This window comes from Melanostigma gelatinosum, assembly GCF_949748355.1.
Source record: "Melanostigma gelatinosum genome assembly, chromosome: 2".
NCBI classification, from domain to species: Eukaryota; Metazoa; Chordata; class Actinopteri; order Perciformes; family Zoarcidae; genus Melanostigma; species Melanostigma gelatinosum.
The window spans coordinates 11,058,724-11,072,045 of NC_136635.1; the positions used below are offsets into that span (position 1 = coordinate 11,058,724).

The 13,322-nt window shown below is 40.7% G+C and overlaps 1 protein-coding gene across 1 annotated transcript in view; it reads left to right on the forward strand.

Annotated features, from left to right (window-relative positions):
• Positions 1 to 13,322, forward strand: part of LOC306788818 (CUB and sushi domain-containing protein 1-like) — a gene marked incomplete at both ends in the record, with an annotated part of 359,256 nt that overhangs the window by 264,508 nt on the left and 81,426 nt on the right. Inside the window, 3 exons of the mRNA XM_079284484.1 lie at positions 1,946 to 2,084; positions 5,478 to 5,665; positions 7,698 to 7,892. Coding sequence (XP_079140610.1) covers positions 1,946 to 2,084; positions 5,478 to 5,665; positions 7,698 to 7,892 — 522 coding nt within the window. The remainder of the gene's footprint in view (positions 1 to 1,945; positions 2,085 to 5,477; positions 5,666 to 7,697; positions 7,893 to 13,322) is intronic.

Consider the following 13,322-nt stretch of genomic DNA (forward strand, 5'->3'; position numbering starts at 1 on the left):
CCGAAGTGTAGAGAATAAACAACAAACAAGGCAGTCCAGGTCCCTTATGTGCCCCTTTGTTGTTCTGCCATGTCTGCCATACGTTGGAGGCAAATCAACTGAAGCCTGCTGGTGAGGTGATCTCTAATCCCAAATGATGCTGCTGCAGATTTTTCTAACTGGAGGAATGCTCTTGAAGATCAAGGACAAGTTGACAAGGTGCTGAATAAACTGTGGTTGGAAGCACTGTTGCTGTCAGTGGACCACATCAAAATTCAACATGTATCACCAAAACCTCCTGAACTCAGAACCGGGTATGATGAGACATGCACAGGAGAGGAGAAAAAAGTGAAGTCAGATTTGTAGCTTCACAGAATGGTGCAGATAACTGGAATAGGGTTCCTGTTTGAAAACTGCTGAAAAGCCAGAGCTTGTTTGCTCTTTTTCTCTATTATCACCATCATCTGGCCCACCTGCTGCTTGTAGCCCATTGAGCTTCCACATCCCACTCCACACCTCATTCACACAATTCTGCTGCAGTTTGTTTTTCACTCTCCCACTTTCAGGTGCGCTTTCCTTCCTTTATTTTCCTCCTCAGCTTTTTCTGACTCACTTGATTCTCTCACTAAAGGAAGGAGGGGACTTCTGGCCGTAAAGCCTGTATTTTTTGAGAAAAAGAAGGACTTGGAGAGTATCTGTAATTCAGCAAGAGCCCTTCAGTGTCCTCATCGTGCAACCTACAAAATCCCAGTACGTTAGCGCAAAACAAGCCTGTAGCATGTCCCGTTCTCTTACCATACTTTGCAGTTGATAGTAGGCTTTTGCTAAACCACATGCCTCTATTGTGGTAATTTCCTGATTAACTGCTGCATCCACTTCAATTTTGTCTTGCAGATAAAACATCATGTTGAGTTAGTCAGAGTAGATGGATGAGGGAAATCACCAGAGATTACAGTGAAGGTTAGGATGAGGTAAGACATCAGACACAGCTAAAGGTCTAAACAATGTGAGCAAGCTGGGGAAGATTCCTGCAGCAGGCATGGTGTCAAACCCCCAGCCTGCAGCAAGGGACGATAGACATTTGCCTTCCCGTTAGATGCCACAACCCCCCTTTATGGTGCCTTGTCCTTGTCTTTATCAGCCAGCACTATTGGGAAGTCCTCCAGCACAGTCACAGAGACTAATCATTTGCCTTGTAACCATGCCTGTGAAACACATTATGCTTTGTTCCCGATATTGCCTGCTCTGTCTCTTTGCCAGTGACCTCACATTTTGTATGACTGCAGATAAAATGGAGGGCTTGAATCTCAGCCTGCGTGTGCTTCCTTTTCTTTCCCTTTCACCTCAGGTGGTGAATCCCCGGGTGTTCAAAAGCTGCTAAATTTAAACAAACATTATACACAACAGTCTAGTGCGCATTAGTGTGTCAGACTGTGAGTGATTTGCAACTGTTAATGCCTTTGTTTACCTCTATTTCACTGTTGGTAATCCGTTCACACCCACCTGCCATCCCCAAGACACCTCTCCATGTTTCAGATTCTTTCTTCACATCACCAAATTGCTGCTTGAATGAACCCATCCATCTCTCTTGCTAATATCTCTTTCCTGCTTTCTGGCTCGTTGTGAGATAACAGGACCACTCGGGGTGATTCTCTCTGCTAACGACCCCCAGCGTGACACTCTCACAGTCTCTCTCTCTTGCTCTTTCACCTTCTCCAGCTACCTGTGGAGATAATATCAACGATCCACCGGGGGTAATTCTGTCTCTCCTAACCAACCCCTGCCATACTTCCTATCACTAACTAACTCTCTTCCACTCTGCCTACCTTTGGGGACTATATGAGTGGTCAATCAGGGGTGATTCTCTTTCCAAATTACCTCAAGCCCAATGCTGTGTAATCATCTTTCTTTGTCTGTCTGTCTGTCTCCCTCCCTCTCCCTCTCTTTCACTTCTGTCTGTCTCCAGCGAAATGTGGGGGCAACGTCAGTGGTCCTTCAGGAGTAATTCTGTCTCCTAACTACCCCCAGCCTTACCCCGCTGGGAAAGAGTGTGATTGGAGAATCAGAGTCAACCCCGACTTTGTCATTGCTCTCATCTTCAAAAGGTAAGCCACCTAGATTTAAAACGTGGCCCTGTATATATATATATATATATATGTGTGTAAACATATACTATGTGCCTTTCTCATATGTATTCTCAAGCTTTAAACCAGGAGAGTAGCTTATCTGTGCTCGTAGAAACACTGCTGCCTCTCAGCGGGTATTTCTGACATTTCGTTTTGAATGGATTCAAGTTTTTTTTTCACTCTAAAATCTCCCAAATGAGCCTGCACATTTTACCAGCAATTATGTCATACTTTAGAGTTTCCTGTGGGAGTTCAGCCTCTTCTATTGAAGGCTGCCCATGTTATTTTGGTCGAGGACTCATCTGCAATATTACTCAACAATAACAGGTGTCTAAACATCAATCCAAATAAACTGGTAGCATTATGACAAACCAATGTTCATTAAACATTTGTCCTCAAGCTGTAAAACATTTTGTGTCATAATGTTAAAAGTAGGCTACTGTATGCTGTAAGAAACAATAACTTTCATATCAGGATTTGAAATATTGTTATTGAAGATATACATGCGTTTTAATGCCTTGTGTCGGTTAGTGGTATAGTGGTTAAGTCTGATTAATACTTAAGTTGTTGTTGTCAGAGGAAATGTTACTAACTGATCACAAATAATATTACCCAACAACAAGAAAGATAAGAGGGCTTTTTTTATTATTTCATCCAAATACCTGAGAAATCCTAAATAATTAAAAAAAAGATTTAGTGGATGGAGGGGGTCACCAAAGGCTCTTCTGAAACATGTTTTTCTTCTGGCTTAAATGTAATAATGGATCACCCTCCATGGGCTTTGTTTTATCAGTGTAGTTTGAGTTTATTTTTTAAGAATATACTTGTCATGACTTGCTGTGGCCCACACAGGGTAAAATAAAGACCTGTGCTGTATAGTCAGGGATCAGGAACCAATAAACCAATTTGGGTGGGGAAACCTCATTAGTCTACTGTAAAATCCACTTCTAACATAACTTAAGTAGCTTAAATGGTTAGTTTGTGGTGAGATGATGTTATCATTAAAAACTTCAGGTAATTTAAATTGGGTTTGTTCTTGACTTTCAGCTCCTCATACTTACATCTTTCAATCAAGACATAAAGTAAATGACATGAGTACACTGATTTGCACAGGAACTTTTTGAAAGTTAATTTGTTGACAGATGCACTATTCCTGCCATGCATGTTTCTATGTTTTGTGTTTTTGGTAATAGGCCAGTGTTTATTTACAGTTCAAGTCCTGATTGTGCCTGAGTGGTGAATATTTTACAAGTCACACTTGGAGAAGAAGATTGGAGTTTCACATAAAGGATATAAAAGCAAAGCAGAGTTTCTCGAAATTGCCACAGGAGAAGAAATGACCCAATTTAGACTTCATGTTTTTCAGCTGAAGAAATAATTATCTTCTGTTGTAACAATGAGACAGTTTTTATTTTACTTTTAATTATGTTGTTGTGTTATTGGTTGTTTTGTGAATGTTGTGTTTTTTTCTTTTTCGTTATTGATCTAATTGTAATTGTAGTAATTTTGTGTTGTAAACGCAGCTTAAATTGAGCTTTTTCATTCTATTCTATTGACCCAATTAACAATGACTCATTCTTTTATCAGTCTGTGAATCAATTCAGAGTTTACACAATGGAATCAGGACTCACATTGTGGTATCATATCACAGCCTTTTGAGCATTTACAGCCATTGAAGCCATGTGTCATTTTCTTTTCTACTTTCTTTAAAATATCCCAAAGTGATATGTTCTATACTGAATACTTACAGTCAGTGAAAAAGCATTTGCATTCTTCATAATGAAAGTGCCGACTGTTTTATGGCACTGAATATTTCAAGATGTTTGTATTAATTACAAAACAAACTGAAATATAGTTTCTCAAGTTTGCATGATTACTTTTGTTCCAGACCCTTGTGGTACTGTTCTTTGGTCACAAAAGGTTATGATATCGTCCCATTTCTGCTCTGTGAGATCTTTATGTTCATTGTATGACATTTAGTAGCTTAAACATTCAGACCCAGAATGTATCACTAATGCAAAAGGTATTAGCACGGATCATTTGAATGCTTTGTCAGTGCAAAAAGGGCTTATCTGCTGTTAAGCCCATTCTGCACCAGCTAGCAACACAGGGCTTAAACTGGGGCATTCTGCACAATTACTTTCACTTTGGTTGCTTTTATAACTTCAAGAAGTCCTTTCCTATGATAAATATTACTGTCAGTCAAACGTCAATAACAACTCTTTTGGCCAAACTCAGCTATTTACATCGTTTTGTGTCTAAAAGTAAAAGGAAGAGTTTGAAAATGTAAGGGACAGAATAATCTTTTTATCTATCAAAATCTCTGTCTGGTCTATGATGCATTTTACCTGTCGAACCAAAACAAATTGCGTACATCCTAAAGGCCTGACAACGTGTGAAATGCATCTCCTTGCTCATAATATTTTTGGACAGCTGTTGCTTATAATGCTTTGCGCAGAACTGTGTATTGCATCATGTCAGTGTGTGAATACACGTTGTTTTCTATATTTGATAGAACAAATTCAGGATACAAATATTATTCATCATCTAAAAATACCATTCACATGGTTCTTTTATGCTAGTTATATATAATGCTACGCTTTAACATACACAATACATTGCCTCTTTACCTCTTCTTATCTAGACACACACACATACACACACACACACAAGTTATACTGAGTTGATAGAAACCATAGATATAGGTCAAAATACAGTGTGTGTGTGTGTGTGTGTGTGTGTGTGTGTGTGTGTGTTTTCCTGCTCTCTGTGTGTTCTTATAGTTTTACCCTCATGAGGATCAGATGCCTTTACGTATGTATAGAGAGGCACTGTGGGTTTAGAGGCACTGTGGGTTTAGAGGCACTGTGGGTTTAGAGGCACTGTGGGTTTAGGCTGAGAATAAAAATATGAAAGGCACATACTGTATTTTCCTTTACACGCAATCACATGCACACCCATGCTGAGAATATAACTCAAAATAGATGATGACATGCCCTTTTATGATGAGACAACAGGATGATTAACTTGGTAGTCAGATGATGCAGCACGGCTGCTTTTGCAACATTTTGCAACATTTTTTAAATATCAATGAACTTAATGTTTTTGACTTTTTATTGCTGTATTGCTATATATTGCTTGAAGAGGAAAACAACAACACATATTCAAAGTGTATTTTTAATACAGTACATCCAGAAAACATGACACAATTAAAGTAAGATTAGCAGAGAGATAGCATAAATAGTCATTAAGAAGCAGGTCTTTGAAATGTACACACATTATTGGATTAATTGTTTGAATAAAAAATACACAAATCTTACTTGATTCTGAAACCCAAGTTTGTCTGTTTTCTTCTTGTTTTTTTTACCCCAGTTTCAACATGGAGCCAAGTTACGACTTCCTGCACATCTACGAGGGTGAAGACTCTAATGGGCCGTTACTAGCAAGTCTCCAAGGCAACCAGGCCCCAGAGCGAATAGAGAGCAGTAGTAACAGTCTCTTCCTGGCATTCAGATCTGACGCCTCACTGGGCATGTCTGGGTTCGCTATCGAATATAGAGGTAATTAAACCCCTTAAACTCCAAAAGCCTTCATATAATGTCCTTGTACATTTTCCTGCAATGTCACATTAAAGCAACTGAAACTTGTCTGAGATAATGTTTTAGAATTTGTAACAGAAACCTGTAGTAATGATAGTAGTGGTAGCACAGTAGCAGCGGTATCATTATTATTGGTAGTGTTTGTAGTAGTAGCAGTAGGATTAGCAGTACTGCAGTAGTTTGAGTGTTAGTATTAGGTGGTGACAGCATTTGTCGTAAAGTAGCAGCAACAGTAATCAATTGGCAAACTCAACATAGCACTGCACTCTCAACCATTCACGAGACAAAACTCTTTGATGATTGGGGGACAAATCAATGCAGTATTGCATCTCTCATTTTATATTGTTTGGGCCAGAATTAGTAAAGCTTCTGCAGCTGTTTATAGGTGCAGATTGGATGCATTGTGACCCAAACACACATACTGGATGTTTATCAGATGTTTATCTGGCTGGACTCACAGTTTTAGTGAGTGTTTGCAATTAAATATAGGCGTGTTAAAGCAAAATAAATAAACAAAATAAAGCAATTAGGCTCTATATATAATAATCACAATATCTGATTCCTGTTACATAAACTAATCGTGGACTGGGATATTAGGTTTGTGTTTAGCAAGCTTCTTTTTTTTACCTGACCATCAATGAACTGTAAAATCACCACAGGCTGCAACTGAACTTATCTTTTAAGTAAACGTTGTTAAATGTTAGCGCTGAGGGTAAATGCAGCTAAAGACTCAACTGAGCGTTTTTACCCAACATATACTGTATGTCCCTCTGCTGAACTGAGCCCATGAGCTTCACTTGCACAGTGTGTCTCAGAGTCAATCCAGGAGCTTACTACGTCATGAGCTGCTATCTTAGTGAATCTGTTGTTGAGTACATGCAGATTGCATCCTTAAATTCAATGAAAGTTGGCTCTGTCTTTGATGAATAAACCTGGAATTGGTTTTCAGGACACTGAAACAAGAAACAGTCATTGTCCCTCTGTGCATGAAGTGTAATGATTCAAATGTTGATACAGGAATGTCATGCATACTAGATAACATTTTAAAGTGCCGACTAATTTCACCCTTGCTTTACATCAGAAGTGTTTCACAGTTGAAAGGTCACACTCTTCCATGTCAGCCCACGAGTCGTCTACGTTCACAGATTGTGACTCATCCTGGTTTTACAGATGCTGCTTGACTATCGGGGTGATTTAACAGCTCTAGTCAATGTGCAGCTGATGATTCGTTGTTTGACTGAGTAGAGACTAGATCTGCTCTGTCGAATTTTATATAAAGTATATATTTCTCTTGTTTCTCAAGCTCCATTTATCTCTAATTAAAAAAGGATTATCTCCCTCTCTGTTGTCTGTCTCCTCACGCTACCTCACACCTTTGTACTTTTGTCATTAATTCACTACCTTTCATCTGCCATCTCTCTAATTAAAATACAACCTTAATCATCTCCCTGTTTCACTTCCATCTTGCCCTCCACCTCTCTCTCTCTCTCTCTGACTGTCGGTTTCCCTCTGTCAAGCCCAATATCTCATTCTCATTGGGCAATCACAATAAAGCAAACAAGCTGGCCCTACGCCAAATCATAAAGAGCCAAGACACTTTTGAGTTTTCTTGACTCCACAATTAGTTAATTAATAGGGAATATTCAACACCATCTATATGAGGGTTCAACAAATAGCCTGTCGACTAAATTTGGCCCAACATTTCCGCCAATAGTTTTGACCCTGAGTGGAATCTAAAAATGTACTTTATTTGGCTGCATAAACATTGTAGACATAATTTAGGAATTTACAGCGATAACTATTTAAGTTGTATTAAAAATGACTTGAATTTGTCATCAATACCGACATGTGGAGAGCAAATCGTTTCAGATGAATGAATACCAGATGAATGAATACAAAAATGAAGAAAACATTTTATAGTGTTATATTAATATACCAAATTAGTTGGGCCTTGTGTTTTTCCAGTAACACAATTTCTCTCCTTTCTCCACAGAAAAACCAAGAGAAGCCTGTTTCGACCCTGGTAACATTATGAATGCCAGTCGCACAGGCTATGACTACAAACTGGGATCTCAGGTCTCCTACAACTGTCACCATGGCTACACAACAGTGGGCGGGGATACCATCACCTGTGTCATGGGGAATGATGGGAAGCCGGTGTGGGACAGGGCTCAGCCATCATGTAACGGTAGGAGAGACGCATCGAGAACTGCATCCTTACAAACACCAAGATGATGGAAAGCTTAAATTGGTCAAAACCTGCTTATGTTGAACTCTTAGAAAACAACCCTGCTGGCACTCAGTGCCGGTTTATTAGGCACACCTGTACAATTGAATGCAATCCATTACAACTGTTCTGCCATAAAGAGTACTTTTACGATGCCTATAATGTTCAGTGTTTGCTATGATGTGAGACTCACTTGTCTATGTGCGTGTACGCGTGTGTGTGTGTGTGTGTGTGTGTGTGTGTGTGTGTACATCTGAGACAGAGAGTCTGTCAGGGATTGGAAGACTGAACTGTCTAATTGATTGACAGCTCAGAGAGCCAAGGAAGTGACACCTGCCAAACTGTCATTCAGAGTGTATATGTTAGTGTGTGTGTGTGTGTGTGTGTGTGTGTGTGTGTCTCTGTGTAGGTGTGTGCGTGATCTCTAAAGTGCCATATAGGTAGAATATTCAAATAAGCCACAGAGCAAGGTTGCAGGACTAGGAAGGAATTTTAAAATGAGCACAAAAGACACACATACACACACATACACACACACACAGACAGACAATGCACACTTACTTATACTTCTTAACACTTTGAAAAAGGCTCCTCTGAAAGCTCTGTTTAAAATTGTCTGAGAGACAGTGAAGAGGGGTGTTGGGGGATGGGAGAGAATAATGATGAAATAATTGCACTCAGAGAAGCTATTTGAGAACAGCGATGAATAACAGACAGACTACAGATTATACTCCTACTTATCAACCTAAGATGTATTACACTTACTGAACCAACCTCAAATCTGGAAATGTATCTGTGGCACTTATTGGTACAGCTGTGATTTTGAACCTGAAGATGCAATAATCTGTTTTTCAGATTCCTTTCAAAGAAAATAACTTCTTTTTTTATTCTTTGAGCGCATCAAAAGTATTTACTTATTTGAGGTAATCTTACTTGTTTTATTAATAGACAAGAAAAAACATTGGTATTGTGTGGTGTTGCCATCCAATCAGCGCGCTAGTTGGCAGTTAGTCCGTCAGTCATTTTTACATTCACATTTTTTACGAGTCTGTGTGTTGTACTGTTGAATTCTAATTCAACAGTATTAGCCCTTTTCTTCAATGGAGCTGTTTCCTCACAGGGAGACAGACCTGGTGCTGGCCCGGGCCCTTTCTCTTTCCCACATGAATTGATCTGCCGAGTTTGCTGTCACCTACAGTTCACATAATCAAAGCAGAACAATTTAACTAAATCCAGTCCTACCCAGTAATACTCTTGCCGCTCGTTTTGCGTGTTGAATTTCTCACCACACAGTTAGGGGAGCTTCTCTGAGTGTCTGTCGGTCTCTCTGTCGTCGGGCAGCTCCTGGGGCTTTTAGACCAAACTCATTAGAAGGGGTGAGACCTCTTTAAATAATACATCTCCACTTACACTCCCTCTATCTTCTCTCTCTCTTCTTCCCTTTCAAACCTCCTTCTCTTTCCTTTTCTCTGAAATGTTTGTCTCCTCTCTCTCTCTCTTCCTGTTATTTTTCATCCTCTCTTTCTCTCTTATTCCAGCTTCCTCCCACCTCCTCTGCCTGTCTCTGATTTACTCTATATTTTTTCTCTCAGCATTTGTCTCGGTCTCTCTCTCTCTCTCTGTCTCTCACACACACACACACACACACACACACACACACCCCTCCCATCTTAAACCGCTCTTTTATTGGTTTCCATGGTAACTAAGAGCTGGTGCGAGAAAGAAGGAATTCTCCATGACTGTTGATAGGGTTGTGTGTGCGTGTGTGTGTGTAAAAGAGAGCGAGAGAGACACACAGAGGCAAATGAGATGGAGAGACATTGCTACTATAGAGTGCCGCCTAGAGGTTAATACACACAAACATACTAACACACAAATCTACTCTCTGAAAAGTTACTGTAACTGTTCTGCTTATGGTTTTGAAAAAGCTCAGGACTGCAGCTCAACGTTAAAAGTTTAGGACATTTTTTAAATCTTTTCCTCACTACCACCCCAAAGCATTACTGTGTGTGTGTGTGTGTGTGTGTGTGTGTGTGTGTGTGTGTGTGTGTGTGTGTGTGTGTGTGTGTGTGTGTGTGTGCATTTTTGTGAGACACAGACTGCGAGAGGTACATGTGTTGTGAAAAAATGTGTTGTTGTTGTTTTTCACACTTAGAGCAGGTTTAAGAATGAAACAGAAGCTCTCAGAGGCGTATAGTTAAATCAAAGCAATAGATTTATTTATCAACAGAGTCATTCAGCCCAGCTATCAAAAACAAGCTTGGGTGCTAATGGATGAACCTCGCAGAGCTTCACCATGAGACACGCTTAAACACATCAGCGTGAAACTTAATATAGGGGTTCCACCCCTTGCTACACATTGGCCAAAGTCAAAGATGCAGGCGTGGCACGTTTGTACGTTATGGCGCCTGGATGGAGGCCGTGGATGTCCATCCACCTTGGCCCCTCCCAGTAGGCGTTGGTTTCCATCAGTGTGAGTGAGATTTTGAGGCGAGAGGTCCTAATAAAGAGTGTGTATGAAGAAGCCGGGCTCAGCTGGGGGCGTTGGCCCTCGCTTGAATCTCACTGTCTATTGTGTCTTCCTTATCTATTTAAAGATGGCTGCCTGTTCCTTGTGTCGCAGTTAAATAAGTAACCTTTCACCTGCTTCTCTCTGGCCTTGCTGTATGCTGTGAGCACTGTATAAGTGGTTAATAGAGCTGCATAAGCTAATGGTTATTAAAACTACAAATATGCTAGTGATTAATTAAACTGTATATAAGTCAATTGCTACTTAAAGCTGTATATAAGCTAGCTGTTAATTAAACTGTATATAAGCTAGTTGCTACTTAAAGCTGCATATAAACTAGCTGCTGATTAAGCTGTATATAAGCTAATTTTCTCAACAAATCCCTCTCTTGACGTCTGAAGGACGTCACTTTCTTTACCTTTCTGCCCTGTTCACACGCTGGTGTCTGCCTCTGCCTCTCCTGACCCTACCAGGCTGTTCTGCTCTTCCCATACTGGGTAAGCTCCATAAGGAGGGGGTGGTAATGGTTCCTTGGAGAGGGCAGTGGTGATAGGACGGCCAACCAAAGAACGAATACAGGGTATCATACAACATCCACATGAGACCAGTATTGCAATGAACACACCCACTGACACTGCTATTGACAAGATCAGGTGCTTCCATTTTCCAAACATGTTTTCCATCCAATCTCCAAATGGATTATTCACACCTGATGCTTCCTGCATTTCTTTTGACAGTGCCTTCAGACTATTCAGTGCTTTTGTGACTGAACCGTCCGGCGCAGTATTGTTGGGGATGTTAGTGCAACACAGATCTCCAAACATTGAGCAAAAGCTCCAAAGCCATTTTGTTTTGCATAGAAATCAAAGAAGTGGGGCCGGCTGCTCAGCCAGACCCTCTATTGCATCCCTAGTATGATTAGCCAAACGAAGAACATTGTAATGCACATAATTGATACGATCAACATTTTTATTCACAGTTATCCATGGAATAATACTTGCGATACTCTCAGAACCTGCTGCAATTTGATATACCAATTTGTATTCATTAGGCACTCCTCTGGTTCACTCTGATTGTATCTATGTATGTTGGACCTTTGTCCAGACTGAACTCAGCTCCAGCTGCTCTTTTAGCTAAGATATGTCTGCGTCTGTGTTGGGTCAGGTTTTGTACTTTAAATATGGATGCCAGAGTAGTGCAATTTAGTGGAGTAGCCATTTTAGTCATATTTGTCATGCATGCGTATCCTGTTGGTTCAGATTCAGGATATAGTGGTGCTGGTTCGGTGAACCTAGCTGGTCTAGCTGCAGCACAAGCTATACAGCCACCCATTTTGTTTTTGTTTATAGCATTATCAACAATCCAATTTAACCAAACATTGTCGTTTCCATGTCCTGTAGCTAATTGGATCACCTGTTGGTGGTTGCTGAAAAGTCAAATTACAAATTACAAAACAAATTATGCATTTTGCGTCAGATTACCTCGGACCTCTGCTAGAGGTCTGGACGGCTCAGATGCTGGGGCACAGTGTGACAGGTGGTGCCAAGGTGCTCCTGCTTTACCTATGACTTGGACCGAGTGTGAAGTAACCTCCTTCACTTCGTACGGCCCTGTCCACCTGGGGTCAGTCCACTTTTCTTATGAACTTTGACCCTGACCCAGTCACCCTCTCGGATGAGATTTTTACCTTTTCCTGGTCAGCTGCACTGGTTCGCTGGACCTGTTTGGAGAGAGCCTCCGTGAGAATGATTAATGCAGTCACATATGCCTTCATTTCAACTTGCTGCACATCTATGTATATGTACATCTATGTATCTATGTATATCTATGTATATGACTACCGTCTCTTGGAGGACCAGGCATTTGCCTCCTTGTCATTAACTCATGTGGTGAAAGATGCGTCTTATTTCCTTGTGCGCTCCTCACTGCCATTAGAGCTAATGGTAAAATTTCAACCCATGTCAGCTTTGATGCTACACATGTTTTCGCTATTTTGATTTTAGCGTCTGATTTGCCCTCTCTACCAGTCCTTGCGACTGTGAATGATACACTGATCCATATCTACTTCCTGCAAATGCTTATTACTGAAATGTGAACCATTATCGGAGTATCAGCTCTGTCTGCAGCCACTTCATTACTGTCTGTGCGTCTTCTCTTTTAGTTGGGATTGTCTCCACCCACTTTGAGAATCTGTCAACCATTACCAAGATGAGTAAAGTCCATGCTGATGTCTTGGAAGCAGGCTGATGGTACAGGATAAGAGCCCATAGGTGTTTTGTACGGTTTTTTCTTTCACATTATGATCCCCACAGGTGGTGCATTCGTCGCAGAAGAGGCACAGTGCTTGCATTCTTTGCAATGTTCTTTTCTTTCCTTCGTGCGTGCCTTTCTTCTGTATCTCAATCAGTGTTTCTTCAGTGATTTCTGGTTCTTGTATGGCTATTTTCAGAACCATCTGTTTTGGTCTGTATCCTCTTCTTCTTTAGCAGCTTCATCTGCCATGTCGTTTCCCACACTTATTCTGGTCCTTGCTTTACCATCATGTCCTTTGCATTTCATGATTGCCACGCTTTTTTGTAGCTTCATAGCTTCCACCAGTCTGATGATTTCCTTCTTGTGCTTGATGGGTGCGTCCATTGATGTTGTGTATCCTCTTCTTCGCCACATGGGCCCATCCACGTGAGCTGCTCCATGTGCGTAAGCAGAATCTGTGAAGATGTTTACTGATTTTCCTTCTGCTATTTTCAAGGCTTGTATGAGCGCTTCGACTTCTGCCAGTTGTGCTGATGCTGGTTGAGGTAGGATACCTGATGCTACTATTGAGTGTTCCATATCTTCGAATTGTCTCACCACAGCATAGGATGCTGTGTTTCCTTCATCTC